A 17198-nucleotide genomic window follows, 5' to 3' on the forward strand; every position below is an offset into this window, starting at 1 on the left:
TTTTTCCTTTGGAAATTAACGAAATCGAAACAATGGAAAATAATAAAAAGCTATACATCGTTAGCTATAGAAAACTCGGGAAATTCCTAACCGTACAGTTTCTTTTTGACAACAGTTCACACCTTCCAGCGCTTCACTGGCACCTTACAGAAGAATACAGAAAGAAAATTATGACAATTTTCCGATGTTTCCTTTATAAACCCAAGGAAGAAGAACTAATAACTAAAACTAAGTAGAGTTAATTTACAAATTCTAGTTTATTAAATAAGGTGTGGTTTATTTAGATGAGAAGTTTAAAGACCATTTTAAGACCAAGGCTTATTGCTTTACTCAGCTTTTCGTCTGAACTTTGCGCTCCCGTTATTGACGGAAATAAGTGCAAAATCCAAGCACCAGACACCTCTAGGGCTGATAACTCAAGGCGAACAAAAACCAAAATTTATTTGTCGGTGTTGAGGCTGTTGACACCTTTAATCAATGAAGTACTACTGATCTCATTCAGTTTCCTTCCATCAATATCTTGATGGTGGTGAGATAATTATACGTTATTATATAGCCTACTTAAGATCGCAAACACCATAATATGATCTGTATGAGAACTTTGACGCTGTTTCTGTGCTCTCGAAAGTCTCAGAGGTTCTGAAAGCAACGAAAAAAAGTACCAGGTAGCTGTCGGTAATGACGTAATGAGATCAGTTGTGTAGTAGTAAGGGGCTGGATATAATTTTTTTCATTCTGATGGCTTTTTGTCGGAAAAATTAGGAATTTCTTTTGCAATCTTTAAAAATATCATTTTACAGCTTCAAATTATTCCTAACAAATCTTTTCAAAATCCTAACACTGGAATCTTACTGTATATGAATGAGATGCTTAGGAGCTAAATATCATGTGCCGTCGAGTTGGAAAAAAAATTTCAAACCCATCCTTTCGTTTGAGGTTAGAGGCAGCATATCACGAATCGGGGGTGGTACGGATCTCAAGTGGAGTATCCGTATACGGTTTCGTAGATTATGAAGACCGGGGTGGTTCCGCTCATCTCTCCCTGAATCACTGCAAGCAGCCGGCCCCTGAATGCTGTTGTGTACGATGTCTTCTATTGCAGCGCGCCAGCCTTGCACGCCTAGCGTCCCTTACTGCCTATCGGGGCAGTCCGAATTGATTTCCGACCAATCGTAGGGCGGAGGCGGCGCAAAAGATGGAGCGTTGCAGTAGATAACGTCGTACAAAACAGCATTCTGGAGGCGGCTGTTTGCAGTGATGCAAGGAGAGATGAGCGGAACTACTCTCGTCTCCATAATTTACGACCCCGTGCACAGATACTCTACCTGAAATCCATCCGCTCCACCTCAGATTCGTGGTAAGCTGCCTTTAAAGAAATCTTCCTCGTATTTCCACAGTTGTTGTGAGTCGGGGTTCTGTCTCGCGTTAAAGGGGTTCTCTCCGATGGTCAGTGAACCCGCGCCTACTTTCCGCCTATGCTACCTTGGCGTTTCCTGACCTTGACTTCGGGCAGCCTGTCTTTCGTAAGTCTTCTCCTGCCCCAGTACTGCTACATTGCATGTTTATTATCTTCTCTATTGTGACAGACTACCTTATCTTAAAGGAGGTGGGAACTCATATGGACTCTAGTTAGTGGGGGGAGAATATAATGTGGATCATGCCACTAGCGTCAGCCGCGTGCCACCAAGGCTTTACGCGACGGGATGGCTCTCCCTGCTTTGTTGTGATCCACCTTTTCAATCCCCAAAAAGTTATGCCTTCTTCCCAGCACTTGCCGCGCATTATACACTCCATATGCATTACAAAACAAAGCACTACTCCACGCAAGGCGAATACAGAGGAGCGATAACGATATCAAAATACCAAGCCTACTGCGTTACGAAACCCCCTCAAAAGGAACAAACGGAAACAGGCAGAAGGTTGGTAAAACGGCTCCGTTATATAGCCTGGGCTTGAGTGAGCGGAGCTTCGCGGGAGACAACAGCCAATGCGCCAGCTTTCCGATCACTATAGTCTAAGCGGAATTTTCTGTAAAAGCATCATTGCTCTTCAAGATTAGCTGGATGAATATTTTGCATCAAACAATAAATTGATTTCTTCTTTTTTGAAATAGTGATGCTTTTGTAAATATTGATTAATAATTTGTAAATAATATCTGATCAGTTGCATGTACATTCATAAGCTTTTTTCTTTTTTTTTTTACGAAGTTGGTGATTTAGAAAAAAGAACTCTTCAAACATGCTTCAAACGTTAGATGACAAAAATTTGTCTGCTTGATCAATGTACGAGTATAGCACGGTAACTTGTCAATAAGTGGTTTTAAAAAATCAACGCAAAGAACACAAGTAGAAGTATATGATCTTCTTCTCTAAGAAAACCAGTCGTTGATGAATAGATTCTCAGTTATGACATATTTCTAGTACGATAAGTGAGTTGTTGTGTGATTTATTCATTTTATTCATTCTATCAACATCTCAGACACATCAAAATCTACATAACAATGCTTCGCAGAATCAACAAAAATTGAATAATGACAAAGGAAACAAAACAGATACACAGCTTCAGATACACGGCATGCAAATTAACGTTCAACGTTATTTAGAAGATTGCTCTAATTAAAATATGAATAAATTGGACAACGAAAAGTGTGTAAAATCTAACGGGAACAGAACCGAAGAAACAAAGAAAAACAGTCTTGAAAAGTAGCTGGTTCCAGCGAATAAAATTACACGTGCAATCGAATGAGAATCACTGACACATTATCGCCACATCTTCTTCGTACGGCCTCAGCCGCCAGATCCTCGGCCATTTGTTGCCAAATCTCTCGTTCCTCCATTCCCTAAACTTGTGAATGATCGTTGAAAACGAAGTTGAAGTAAAATATCGAAATCGTCTAAAAATCATATGAATTGTTAAAGGCATCACCCCACGAATCTGAGGTGGTACGGATTTCAGGTGGAGTATTCTTACATGGGATAGTAGATTATGGAGAGGGGGTGATCTTCCCCATTTCGGTAAAACAAAACAATCTATGTTGTCAAAAATAAGGTCCAGTGAATATTTTGTGGATGAAGAGTGGTGTTTGGCGCTTATCAATCCCTTTGAACGTAGAATGAGTTGCGGGTCCAAAATAGCTCAATCAAGCCAATGTTGTTGAAGTGTATTTATGTTTCCGGACAATCTGGTACCAATTTATTTGGTCGATTCCGGACCAGATAGTGTCCAGTATCTCTTACTACTGCGCTACAACTGCAATCTGAAGATAATAGTGTATTAAAATCATGAATCTATTATTATTATTACTTCATTATTATTGAAAAAAAATTACTGAGTGCAGGCTTTAGCAACTACCAACTTCACTGTAAAACGTCTATTGAGCATTTCCATTATGAAAAGTGACTAGCTTCACATGTTGGGAAGAATGTCACTCCTCCCTTTGAAATTTGGATGAATATTTGCGCATTTGGTATTCTGTGCAATAAAAATGTGTCGTTCACGCAACAAACCGCTCTTCCTCGCTTCGCATTCACCATTTTTTTTTTGTGAATTACCCTGAACGAAACGTGAACAACAACAACAACAGCAACGGCACTCACAATAAGCACAAGTAGAAAAACATTCTTCGGTGATCAACAAAGGTATGTTTAATCGTAACATCCAACTTCCAAAGATCTATTCAAAAAGAAAGTACCTTTCAGAGAAATAGAATAGTATAAAATGTAGCAGAAAATCACAAGCGAAGCAAATCTAACGTGCGAATTGTTTTGCTAATAAGGGATTAGTAACTTCTCTTTGCGGCCATGTATACCTGTACGAATTTTCATTGCGCAAGCTTTTTTCTCACTCACAATCATTCATTTAAAAAAAACTGCCCGAGAATATTCCACGAGTGTGTACTATTCACAAATTTCACTCATGAGGCACTTAAGATTTACCGATCTCACTTGTAAATGTCTCATATTCATCGATAACACATATTCGTTGTTCTCCGAATATTAAAACTTTACCTTTAAACCTCCCTTCTTCATACAAATGTTCTATTCTATTCTTCTTAACAAAAGTGTATGATAGGATTTTGAAAGACTTTTGACTAGAGACATTTGTTACCGATTGGGATTTTGTTTGTTTCCCCTCAACAACGCTACAGTTGGCTGCGCCGCATGTGCGCGTACAGCGACTGTAAATTGTAAACTTGGAAAGACTTTGGACTGTAAACTTTCCTGGGGTCACGTGTGGTTGGACTCAGTTTTAGATTAGGAGCACCAACTGTTTGTTATTATTTCTGACTCCTGATTGTTCCTTACCTACGATTTTATCCGAATTCTCACAAGACCAAATACGAGCAAATCTTGTTCCAAGCGTTGACTATTCTTCCTTTACGTTGAGACTCAGCTAGGACTAATGAGATGAATTCTAGGCACTGATCAGAATTTTTCAAACGTATTTTTCCCATCATTTACTATAAATGTTATTTAGGTGTAAGTTAGGTGCAAACTTCTTTTCGTTACACTTCACATTCTTCTTCTTGTTGATGTGATATTAAAACCCCCTCATTTTATTTGCAGCAAATTTTTCCATGAGATGAAATCTTATAATCTTATTTGCACAACGACGAACTGCACTAATCTTTGATGGATTCGCCTGCATTTTCATGAACAGTTTTGAATTTTTGTCTCTTTCCGTTTCTGTTTCAATACTATTTTGACAGCTTCGTAGCGGAATATTACCGTTCCAAAAGCGACATTTAAAGAACCCCTATTTGTAAGGAAACTCGGAGAACGGAGAAGAGAAATCGGGAAAAAAACTCAATATTTTCTCCGTAATCCTCCGTGTTATTCCACATTCCTTCACATACTCGTTGACATTTCTAAATATCTATTCCATACTCCAAATGGTTCTTCATACTCTTTCATACTTAGACATGCTTCTCCATGCTTAATTACTGAGACCAGAAGTAACCACGACGAGAGATATGAAACTTTTTGCTATTACCGAGCTTCGCCGCCAAACTGTTCCCATATTGTAGAACTCACTGAGCTCACGAATACTTGCAGAGGGTTTCTTATTAAGGTATATGAGCGTTTTAAAAGAGATGATGACGTTAAAGGCAGCGTATCACGGAATTGAGGTAGTATAGAAGCCCCAGGAAAGCCTTACGCTGCCTGCAGAGTTCGCTGCTTGCGGGAGGCGCGGTTCAGCGGCTCTGCACTTCGATGATTATAGAACGCAAAGTTGTGAGCACTCAATAGCTATCGAAGTGCAGAGCCACCGAACCGCGCTGCCCGCGCGGCTCTGATCTCTGCGGGCAGCCGTAGAGATCGGGTTGTGGATTGCGAAAGGCAGCGTGGCTCCGCTCAACATCCCCTAATCGTCGTAAACCCGTCGTGTGTGGGAACAGCGTTTCTTCCTAGGAAGAACGCATCCCTCGTACACGCTCCGGTTCCCTCAGCTACCTATATCATTCGTGCTACTTGAATAGACCGCTGAGGAGACCTCGCTGATTCTCGAGCGCTCGCAATGGAAGTAGCACATGCCTGTGTGCCGCATTGCGACTGATTTCGTAGTGAAGTCTTCCACGCCGTTTTTTTATGACGATTAGGGGAAGATGAAGTTAGCCACGCTCGTTCCCATAAATCTGAGCTCACGTTTTCCCTGGATTGCCGTGCTACGTCAATGTCGTGATACGCTACCTTTAATATTTACGAGTGCCCAGTATTAGTCATGACTGAAGTGTACTTGTATATGCACTCACACCCACATTCCACACTCAAATTCCCCAGTAAAACAATCCCATATAAAAATATGTACCCTTAACAATAATCTATGATGTACAGCTCCACTTGTGAATAATACGCGTATGGAAACAGGTGAATACGATGAACACAAAATATTTCGGTGCTAAACTAATCTGTCTTCTATTTCCTTCTTCATATATAATAGCTGACAAATGTTTACCTATATGAGAAGTCTATTCGTGAAACATCTTTGAGAGAAGTTAGCAAATGTCAGACGCAATTTGTCTAATTGGCCGCCTCTTCACAGCTGCGCAAATAATTTCACACAGATGAGCCACCACAAACCACAATCAATAGATAACTCAACTCAATATCTGTCTAAATCCTAATGTTATATCAGGAGGCGATGACGAAATATGGACTACTGTGAATGCTCTATGACAATAAAACACGAATATAAACGAGACAGTACTGTATTGACAGTAATATTCGGCTTTTTCTTTTGCATACCGAAATATACTTTATTCATTGCTTTCCATTACATTTAAGTACAATAAGCTCAGCTCAATGTATTCATGTTTTTTTCTTGAATTATCTCCCTTTTCTTTTTTTATTTTACAAATTATGCTCATTTCTTTCATAAAATCCTATGTATGTACATACATACATACTTTGCTTCAACATTTGTTCTAACTCTTCAAAGAAAAAAACTTCCCAGCAAAAATGAGACCGTTCATCGGCAAACCGTAATATCCCTGCAAAATCTCTTTGCAAAGAATATTTTGCTTTTTGTTGACTGGGAAAATCATTTATTGTTTGTAATGTTTTGATGTTTTTTTTTTTAACCCACAACAACACAATGACACTTTTATCCGATCACAACATGTAATACCGATGATGTATGCATATTATTCCGATGAATACGTTCAAATAACATGATAACCGTTCCATAGAGTCATTTACTTAGTATAGTTGTGTTATTGAGCACATATGTTTGTATGTGGACTGATAAATTAATCCAATATTCTCTATCATCCTTCGAATAGATCAATTTCTTCATAATGACATCATCATTTCTCGTTACTGAATAACTTGTCAACTTCTTTATTACAGTCTGATCACTTTTCTTCGAACCGCTAATCATTCGCACCGAATTATTTCGTTCAAAATTATAAATTAGGCTATCTTCGATTCACAAAGTTATGCATTTCTTGCAGAATATAAGTCTACAACAGAGAACGAAATAAGCGGAATTCGACGAAAGTTATTTCTCTATCAATATATATATATATATATATATATATTTCTAGAGCAATCCGAGCAGTTTGTTTTGTCCTTTTCTTCTACTCTTCATACGCACAGAATCAACGTGATACTAACATTATGTCCATGAGCGTTGATCAAGGAGATGAAAACTATACCCAAGGGGTTTCGTTTAAATTTGCACTTCAATTAAGTTGATTATTGAGATCATACGTATGTACATTAACTAAACCTGAGGAAATTCGCTTAAATTTCTGCTTCCACTAAAGTTTTTTTTTTAATTTCTTGTCCTACGAAAATCCGCATAACGCCTGCACCTTACAAGATCGTAACCTGGGTACGCAACACCCTTACCCTTCCTCTTCTCTCGGGAGAATCGTTAATTCATTTAAACCTCTACAAACGAATCTTTCACAAATATATTTTATACTCTTGTTGATGTACTGTTACCTGTCATAGAGTAGATAACCACATAAAAAATTGGAATGCTAACAGGTAACGGGACCGGACTTGGAAATATGACTTTTATTGTATGTGAGGTCGAACATAGTAGATGGTACTACAATACCTATGGGAAAAACTCGCGGCGGAATTCGTGGCAGATGTCAAGAAGTGGCAGTGGAAAGTCGTCGATGTTTAAAAACTGCCCCAGGTCAACCAAGCCAGTACAAGACTTCTCTAGCAAGGATAAAAACACAGACTTGACGACTTGACGTCACCTGGCCCCCATAGGGCCACCTGGCAAACAGGCTACACACGCGTTCATGAAACTCGAACGATTCCGAATTGAATTCGAATGCGTTGACGAAACCCAAGTGGATTGCGAGGCTTTGTTGTAATGAATACATGGAGGTCTTTTACGTCGCAGAGTCTCAATTCCTAAATCGAAGCCTTTAAAGGCATCACCCCACGAATCTGAGGTGGTACAGATTTCAGGTGGAGTATTCTTATACGGGATAGTAGATTATGGAGCGGGGTGTGGTTCCGTCCATTTCTTCCTAATTGCCGTAAAAAACGGCCTGGAAGATACGGCGTATGCACACGGCTGGCGCGCTCCAATCGAACCCGTTGTAGAAAATAGCGCGTCGAAACGCTCGAATTCGTATTTTCCGGGCCGCTTTTTACGGCAATTAGGAAGAAATGGATGGGATAACCCTTCTTCTCCATAATCTGCTATCCCGTATACGAATACTCCTCCTGAAATCCGTACCCCCTCAGATTCGTGGGGTGATGCCTCTAATTTCAGTGGGAATTTCAGACAAGACCTGCCTACAACGCGTGCATATACTATATATAGCAGGAATTTCTTATCATTTTACTAAAACACTGCACTTTACCTACGCAGAATTTGCCAATTCCCAGTAGAACTAAATGCATTGAATAAGGATTACCCTCATTTTTCGTGCAACGTTGACTGTATAACAAATGTGAGGTACAGTTGCGGATTAATCATGCATGATTCTCTAAGCGACAGCATATGGATGGGCGTTGCAAATGAAATAAATCATATCTCAACGAACGTAAGAATTGTTATTTCAAAAAGATTTTTTTTACAAATTATTCTCCTGTTAGGCTACGAGATCTTTCTTTTTTTCCTTCGAGAATAATTTGAAAACCGATTCAAACATTTTCTAGAAATTTCGGTGTTCAACTTTAGGAGTCACAAGAACTTTGGAATGAAAGAGAAGATCCAACTAGTAAAAGAAGTGAAAGAACCCAACTAATAAAAGGAGTTAAAGTCATGCTCCATAGGAATCATAAGATCTACCCATTCCCGTTTACTTTGTCCAAAAACTCGTGACAAACATGCGAAAACCATCACTGCTATCTATCCATTAAGGTTTTTTTTTTCATGTCATCATTTTTTTTAAGCTAACGGGCAATTCAGCAGTTCCGCACTTTGTCCCTCTTTGTCTTGAATATAGAGGAGAAACATTTTTTTTCGCTAATACCTGCAGCGGTCGTTGACGCAAAAAGGTTTACGGTTTTAACTGCATATTAATTAACTGTTCACTGTCGTGTCTGGTCATTGTACAAAAATTGAATGCGAAAATATTTCTACTGTACAGAATGTATGCAAAAGATGACCAATTGGAAATTTCGTCGAATGCACTGAACTTCAAAATGACCTTTACGAACAACGTATTACGATAACAGAAGCGAATAATAATTGAGATCACCAGTAAGTTTGTACCACGAATCTTTTCGAAATTAAAATCTTGGAATCATTTATCAAATTACTCTTCAAAAAAGAAAGAAGAAGGATCTCATTCTCTATCAAAAGAGTAACCTGTCAAGAATCTCGGGGAAATCTTACTTTTTTTAAAAGGAACTACGGAATAACTCAAGCGAATTTCTTGAGGAGAACCAACAAATGAAAAATTGAATCAACAGCATGATAGAATTTTTGAAAATTGTAGATTATTTAGCTGACAAAGGCGAATTTCAAAGGAGACAAGTAGTCAATGCATCCACTTTTTAAAAATATTTCCTAGAATTCTCCCCGTTTTTTATTGTTCCTTCCTTATCTTCATGTTCTGGGTCTTCTGCATTGGACTTAGTAACATGTCAATCACACAATTTATGTGAGACAGAAAAATTGAAAAATATGGAAACCCAGCGCCAGAAACAGAAGAGTTAGAAAGATCAATAGTCATGATAAACGAACAAACTTCAAATATGAACTGTCTTGCCGATCTTTCGTTGATTAGTTTCAATTTCAAACGATTTTTCCTTCTGTTTTTGTTCCGAATGCGAACGGTTCCTATCTCAGAGCAGGACATAAGGATCCAGTCTCTATATAAATTCACAAATCCCGGAGGATTAAATAGAAACTATGTTTGCAGAGAAGAAACACTTGAACATTAAACCATTCTGTTATATGCATAGTAAAACAAAAAAATTCTTATACACCATAGCATATAAATAAGCAAATAAAACAACCTGCAATTTCAATTACCCCAAAGATTGGCATATTAGCAATGTTACTCAAAGAGTACATGTCAATATGCACGAACAAAAAATGACAATGATCAAAAATAACAACCGATACATATTATGGCAACTATAATAGTTTCTGTGTCTTTCACATTTCTTCGCCCACTTACAGAATTATCATTCATCTAAGGGTTTCTCTAATTTTTCAGAATTTTTGTTTTGAGACTCAGAAAACCTTTGATGAGAAAATTCCACCGAATCAACCATTTTATTACATGAGAATTTCTATCGTCATATCATAACCTCCTTCCTCAGCCTCTGTATTCACGCCATGATCTCCTTATCTATAGAACCATGAGCTTAATTTATTAGTAAATATTTATACTTTTTGAGCATCATATTTCCAAGTAAAGCGACTAAAGTGACTTGGTCAAATACCGCGTGGATCAAATTTTTCGAGTTTTCCATGAAAAAATAGTTAGGCAGTGGCTGAGAGTACAGTACTAACCAAATACGCGAATGCTAGAGAAAACTACTTTCCTAAAAAAAATACAACCTCAAATCAGTCCTAGAAAAAAATACTTTTTCCCACTTCCTTTTTCTTTTTATGTCAACTTAAGTTTAAGTTTCAATTTAATTTTTTTTTAAGTCAAGTCGAACTCATTCGATTCCTATATGAACAAATAAGTCTTTCTCACTTAAAGAACAGCCACCACTGAGGCACAAATTGAACGTTTCCGCCCTTTCCCTTTTCACAAAAAAAATCTGATTTCCATAATGACAGTTGCGTTACAAATTCGGCTCAATCCACCGCCTCTATATACGCGTTAGGATGGAATTTAAGGGAAAATTTGAAGCATTCTTCTCAAAAGTTATTTCTTCCAGAATTATTTCATTGCGAATACCAATTTTTAAGATTCTTCAGATTTGTACCAATGAAAGCGCGAGAAAGGTTCTCACGAAAAATTACAAAAGCTCACTATAATCTTGCTATGTAGGTCTAAAACTTCACTTCACCAGGCGCAATTCCCCTATGTAAACGAGATCAGCCCCGTACACATTGGCAATAATACAGGTTTAAATGACTTCTAGCTAAGTAACTACCTAGAAGTCGTTTGAATCCTTATTATTCTCGCTTTCGCAGAAAACGTTTGCATTTCCAATTATTCAAATTTTCACGTCAAACTTCACTTGATTCTCTCCTTTACTTTTGGAATTTTTCCGGATATTAACAAATATAAAAAAGATTTACAGAAAATCTTAAAACCTCTTCACTATTTCCCTGATTGATTTCCTTGATTTAGTGAAGTAAGATATGAACAGATGACTGGTCATACTTTCAAACACGCATACAGCGAAAGAACCCGACGTTACTGTTATAGATTCAAGTCTAGCAGATGAATCATCATCGTATGAACTGTTTGTTTACCAACGTTACTGAAATTTGAAAGAAAAAAACTCACAATTCACTGAACAAACGCATTCACTATTCTTGATTCGAACAACATTAAACAACTCATGCAGGAGTCGCTTAGTCACAGAAGCTTGAAATAAGATACTACTAGAAAATTTATTTATTTGATGTTTACTTTTTATTATTTATTTCTTTTAATTTTAATTTTCTTTAATAAAATTATTAATTAAAGATATTACTAGATAGAGCATATTATTATTAAAGATAAATACTAGGATATTGTTATTAAAGATTATTGCTCATCATTTATTTATATATTTATTTATTTACTAGAAAATTTTGGAATGTTCACATAAATGACGTGTTTCATGGAGAAAATATTTCATTAAAAAATCATTTGGTGTCACTCTATTTCAGCAAATATAAGGAAGAAAAAATTTGATACCCTCTCAACATCAACTAATAAAATATCATTTATTTTTATTTGATACTGCAGAATTTTCCCAGAATATTACGCAGTAAGACTCTGAAAAATTCCTACTACCTTTCCTCCCCCTGAATCTTGATCTTGCATGAAAATCCAATAGCAATAAGATCATGTTCTGACTTGGAGAAGAAATCTCCCTGATGCGAACGTGCGTAGGCGACTCAAAACCAGCAATGACCGTCATCAATGGTTTATCGCTAGCATAAAACTACCGACACTGATGGTGGCTGCATTTCTCTGTCTCTCAATCTCGGTCACGATTACCTAATTCGGATATCGAATGCGAAACAACTCGCTCGTAGTGCTGGTGTCCCTAATTTTAGTCGAAACCTATACGAACCCGTATGTGCAACGCTTGAAAAATGTCAGAAAGTAACCTAGATAGATTCCTTGAGTTTTTCCACAACGAAAAAAAAAATACTTGAAGATAAAGATGATCCCCCTTAACCGTAATAACAGTACTTGTTTCAAGGTTAATCGTTGGACGGAATTAGTACTGCTCATCAACATATCTCTACGATTTCTCACCTGCAGCAATCTAGGCGTAGATCTCGAATAAAGTTCCGCATTCGATGATATAAAATCAAAGTAACCTTCCAGACATGGAAATCACGTGGACCTCTTCTCTTTTCATGAACTTTTTTTGCACTCAGTGCCCCCATCAACTTTTTCTACATCTAAAGTTCTTCTTTACTGCAAATTCGAAACGCCATAAAGCTTTATCGTTTAATCGCATCAGCAGACAACTCAATTCACATACGGGGAAATCTTGTTCTGTCTGTTTCACTAGCTGTTTTCTATCATCAACCTGCTGGAACCGCAGCACATCTATGAATGTGCGGGAAAACACTGCATGTTTGTTATGTAATGATAGAAGTCAACTACGAGACTCAAAAAGTTAATCACACTACACGTGAATCAATGGGAGAAAACTCGGCTGACATCGTGCGTTGCAGCGCGAGTTCGCCGAACAAACGCCGCCACGAACATCCTGACCGATTCTTGTAGAATGATCAATTACAAGATTTCAAAGAAGAAAAAAAACTGTCTCACTTTAGCACGCACAAATATGTTCTGTTTTTAGCTGTTTAATTCAAAAATTGAAGATTGAGTTCGGTATAGTACGAGGCGCTTCTTTCGGCCGTAGCTTTCATAGCTCAGAAGAAGAAAAAAAAATTAACGTTAGAATGCAAGTAAATGCAAAGGCACGTAACTGTTTTGTCAGGAAATAATGACAACAATGTTACAGTCACCATCAAAAAACAAGAATTTTCCGGATGCAACTGTTTACGGGCTAGATGTTAGCGTATGCCTTAAAAGGAGAATTTAAACAACTAGGACAAGTTCTCTTCATAGTTTTTCTCTCCACTCCCGTCCTAATAATTCTTCATGGAGAATGACTTAGCATTCAATTTTAATTTGTTATCTATTATTATTGTCGTCATTATTATTATTATTATTATTATTATCATTACTATTACATATTATCGTCTTTTCGTGCTTATAGTCTCATTGAAACACTTAGAGACCGTGAATATTTTCTTTTTTTCTTCACTTCGTTACCAATTACTAACTGTTGTCCGCGCCTTGCAAAAAAGATTATCATCTAATTTTCATATCTTTTCATCAAATTTTCTAATAAAAAATCTTACCGTCAAAATCAATTCTGTTTCATTTTGCTTCACTCGTCAAAGAAAACGAGAGAATGTGGACATATAATGCGCCAACATGTTCGGTCATTTTTCTTGCGAATTTCATAAAAGATTTCAAAAGACTTATATGAAGAGTCCTTCCATTAAAACTACAATTTATTGCATCTCAAGGAATAATCGAACAAATTGTGCAAATTCATAACGGCGCAAATAATAATATCCATCGACCCTACGCAAAGAACACGTTTCGTACCTAATTCAAAGAATTTTCCGATAAAGCCGTCGCATCGCAAATTTTCGTTTTCATTTCTTTTTGGTTTTCATTTTTTCAACATAGTATTCTGAGAAAATGATGCCCGATAAGAGTTACAACGAAATCAATTGAAATATGCATGTAGATATTATATGTAGTAGTAAGTCATACAAGGTGACAAATTAACGTTGCATAAAACCATAATTTGCAAAATATAGTACGTAGTTTCGAAAAGTTCTGCCCAACCATGGAAAAGCTCGTTTTCAGTAATCTTTAGTTAGATTCCTTAGAGCTCTCTTTGAGAATAGTGAAAGCGTTCTTCCGTTGAAAGCTGGGTTTTCCTCATTAGTAAAGAGTTCTATGAATATCTTAGCCAAATATTAAAAGAATATGCAAAGTATACGGAAATCTCGTAACTGACAACCTCAGTGCAGAGTAGAAGTAAGTAATAGATGGGATTTCTTGGATTTTGGGACAAATTATGTCATTTGGTCCCAAAACCCGAGAATGTGGTTCCAATTCCGGGTAGGAAGTGTTTTCAAACTTCTATTCAGGAAGGGATCTAAAAACGGTTGTCGGTTACGGTTACAATTTCTTTTTTTCTGTCAGAAAACTACTATTGATACAGCACAGCTGTAAACTTCGAATCGCGTAAAATCAGCTCATCTAAGAAATAACCAAGTAAAAAGCGGGGAATATCGAGTAAAATTAGGTTATGCGTGAAGAACCGCTCCAAGAACTCCTGGACTCTTAGTGCCTGCCAATTTCATTCCAGGAGAAGTCCCGGAAACGACTCGATCAACACATCATTGATCAAGTGATTGCAATGAACGTATACACACGTCAAATCAAATGTCCTTCAAGACGTTATCGTCTTGATGATAAAGAGGTTTTTCGTGTTTCCAACAATAAGATGTATTACGTCCTTTGCAATGTAAATATCAACACAAAGACGATGAATGATGTGAAAATCTGCACTTCAGCCATTACCGGTAGTTTCTGAGAAAAAGAACATTCGAAATTACTTTAACACGATCAGAGAAGTCCAGTTCAGTCTCACTACTTTGTATGTAGAATTTGATAATTCAATTAGTTATTTATGGAATTCAAGACTCCTTCAATTGTTCCCAAAAAAAACCTCTCTAAGTTCTCATGAGAATAGAATGATGCAATCAGTAATGGGTCGTCTGAACCCAACTGATTCTGGAGATCAGAGGAGATCTGTAACATCATTCTACTGTACGTGACGTGAATAATTCCTTTACAATACAGGAGCTCAGCGAAAATCCAACAGTGATGCAGTGTCAAAGGGAACGATCATTAATGCAGGAAGAGCCGAAGTAAACCGGTCGGAAATGGTAGCACAGTAGAGCTAACGTGGGTATCAGTCCCGTTCAACATCGTCATCGGGGTATAGATGGAATCCTCCAAAAAAAATAAGAGATTAGGAATTGTAGTTATTTCCAAAGATCCTAGTACATACGGTTATCGATGCAAAAGATCGTTATTATTTATATATGGATTATATTTATATATTATTGGTCATGGTTATTGATATGAAAGACTGCTAAATATTGAGAGAAGCAGAAATACTGGATAGAATTTATATTTCAGGTTCATAGTTACACTTCGGTGGACTCAAATCAAAAAACCAAAAATTCAAAATTCAAACAAATCTGTATGTTAACAACAGTGAACTTTCTCTCTCTCTCTCTCTCTCTCTCTCTCTCTCTCTCTCTCTAAAGAATTTCAGTGAAAAAACCTTAAAATATGGTAGAGTCAAAACGAAATAAAGCGTAAAAAATCGGAATGGAAAAAAATGTAATCTAGGTGGGACCATCACGAGCTGCAGCAATGAACGGTGGTAGCAGGGGTCTTCACTCAATCCTAACCGCTGCGCTCCACCGCATCGCTTCGAGTGCAACCGCTTACGCAACTACACCGTGCTTCATGTCGTTTTGAACCGACTATACTCAGTGTCCAAATTTTTCTGTTCCGATCTATCAGCCCATCTTTTTCTGTAAACAGAAAAGCCTTCCAACTAATTCCACTAACTCATCCGCTCTTGACTAACCTCCCCTCATTCAACCTTTGGAGGACAGTAACTCACTCATTCTGTCTCACAACTGTGAGGAACAAAAATATACATTCAGTAACAGTATTTTTATTTTATTTTTTCTATTTTCAATTTCAATCTTCATCTTTAACAAATTACCTTCAGAACAAATTTAGTGAAAACGACGAACTCCACATGGAAATCTGTACAATTCTTAAATTTTTCCAATTCTTTGACACTGGGTTTCTAACAGTAACTTCATATAATGTTGCAATTGTCGTAGCAAGGTTTTTGGCTATTTTGAATAACCTCAGTGAGGAAAATAAGTGTCTCTACTCTTTTTATATTCTAAAATCATCGACGCACCTTTACCGCTTTCGCTAGCAACTCATGCACGTATTTGATCACTTCCTCGTTTCCGAAGGACTTCCACAATCCGTCACAGGCCAACACCAGGAACCTAAATTAAAACCTTATCACATTATGATCATTGCGTCCGACCAGAACTTCTCTCAACTCCACGTTTCACGCTCGCAACTTCGTCCCGTTAGTCGTTTGTGTGTCTATCAGTCGAAACAATGGGTGAAAACATTTAACACAACGGGGCATATCAGAAAGACAGACGAACAAATTGTAAGAGTAAAACCTGTTATTATTTTAAAGAATATGTCATGATTACATAAAACACTATCTACCAGTTGTTTTAAGGGATCACAAAACGTAAAAGAGGAACTGTGGTTCTTTTTCTCTTCTTTTAAATGCAACATAAATCGACATAATGAGCACTTTCTTCTTACATAACGCAAAAAAAAGAACGATCAGGATCGTTGTGGAATGGCTTCAACCGAGCCTGTTATTCTTAGCGTCTTGAAATTAGTTCCCACTTAATTCCAAACAGATGTTAGGATAAATCTCCAACAATTTTATTGCTGGATCAAGCGTCTGATGGGAAAATTTGCATTTGACTCAGATCCTTTTATGTTATTCTAACTAGTATTTCTCAATATGAAATGAATTACGAATTTAAAATCCGGAAAATGAGCCTTTTTTATGATCCCTAACCGAAAGTATTTATGTGCTATGACTATTCTGCCGTACAAGTTCACATTTTCAAGTAAATGGTTCCAAGCCCGTATGAAGCAGTACAACTTCAAATGCAATCCCTTCATTTGTCTAAAGTTCCTGCATTCATTATTTAACCTCATGGACTGATTAGCTCTATCTTTTTTTTCCCAATTTTCCTTTCTTCTTATACCTTTTCCTCCAGAACTGTCCTCCCATCCAGTTTCACCAAAATTTCGGCAATTCTACCACATCGGATTCACCACATCCCACTGTATACCTATATGTCCTTCAAATCTGTCCAAACCTAATCAAAGCTTCGAACAGGAAAGTTCAAAA

The 17198-nt window shown here is 37.2% G+C and overlaps 1 protein-coding gene across 2 annotated transcripts; it reads right to left on the reverse strand.

Annotated features, from left to right (window-relative positions):
• Window positions 1–1937: 1937 nt before the first annotated feature.
• RB195_016907 (uncharacterized protein) lies at window positions 1938–17078 on the reverse strand (the record flags this gene model as incomplete). Of its 2 annotated transcripts, XM_064183649.1 has the most annotated exons (4): window positions 1938–2028; window positions 2757–2839; window positions 16164–16257; window positions 17053–17078. In XM_064183649.1, 4 exons carry the CDS (start codon window positions 17076–17078, stop codon window positions 1938–1940), a joined length of 294 nt encoding a protein of 97 aa, XP_064039529.1. The 2 variants fall into 2 exon arrangements, with proteins under 2 accessions (XP_064039529.1, XP_064039530.1); XM_064183648.1 differs by lacking the exon at window positions 1938–2028 and having other exon boundaries at window positions 2726–2839.
• Window positions 17079–17198: the final 120 nt, after the last annotated feature.

This window comes from Necator americanus, chromosome II (assembly GCF_031761385.1).
Source record: "Necator americanus strain Aroian chromosome II, whole genome shotgun sequence".
Lineage (NCBI taxonomy): Eukaryota > Metazoa > Nematoda > Chromadorea > Rhabditida > Ancylostomatidae > Necator > Necator americanus.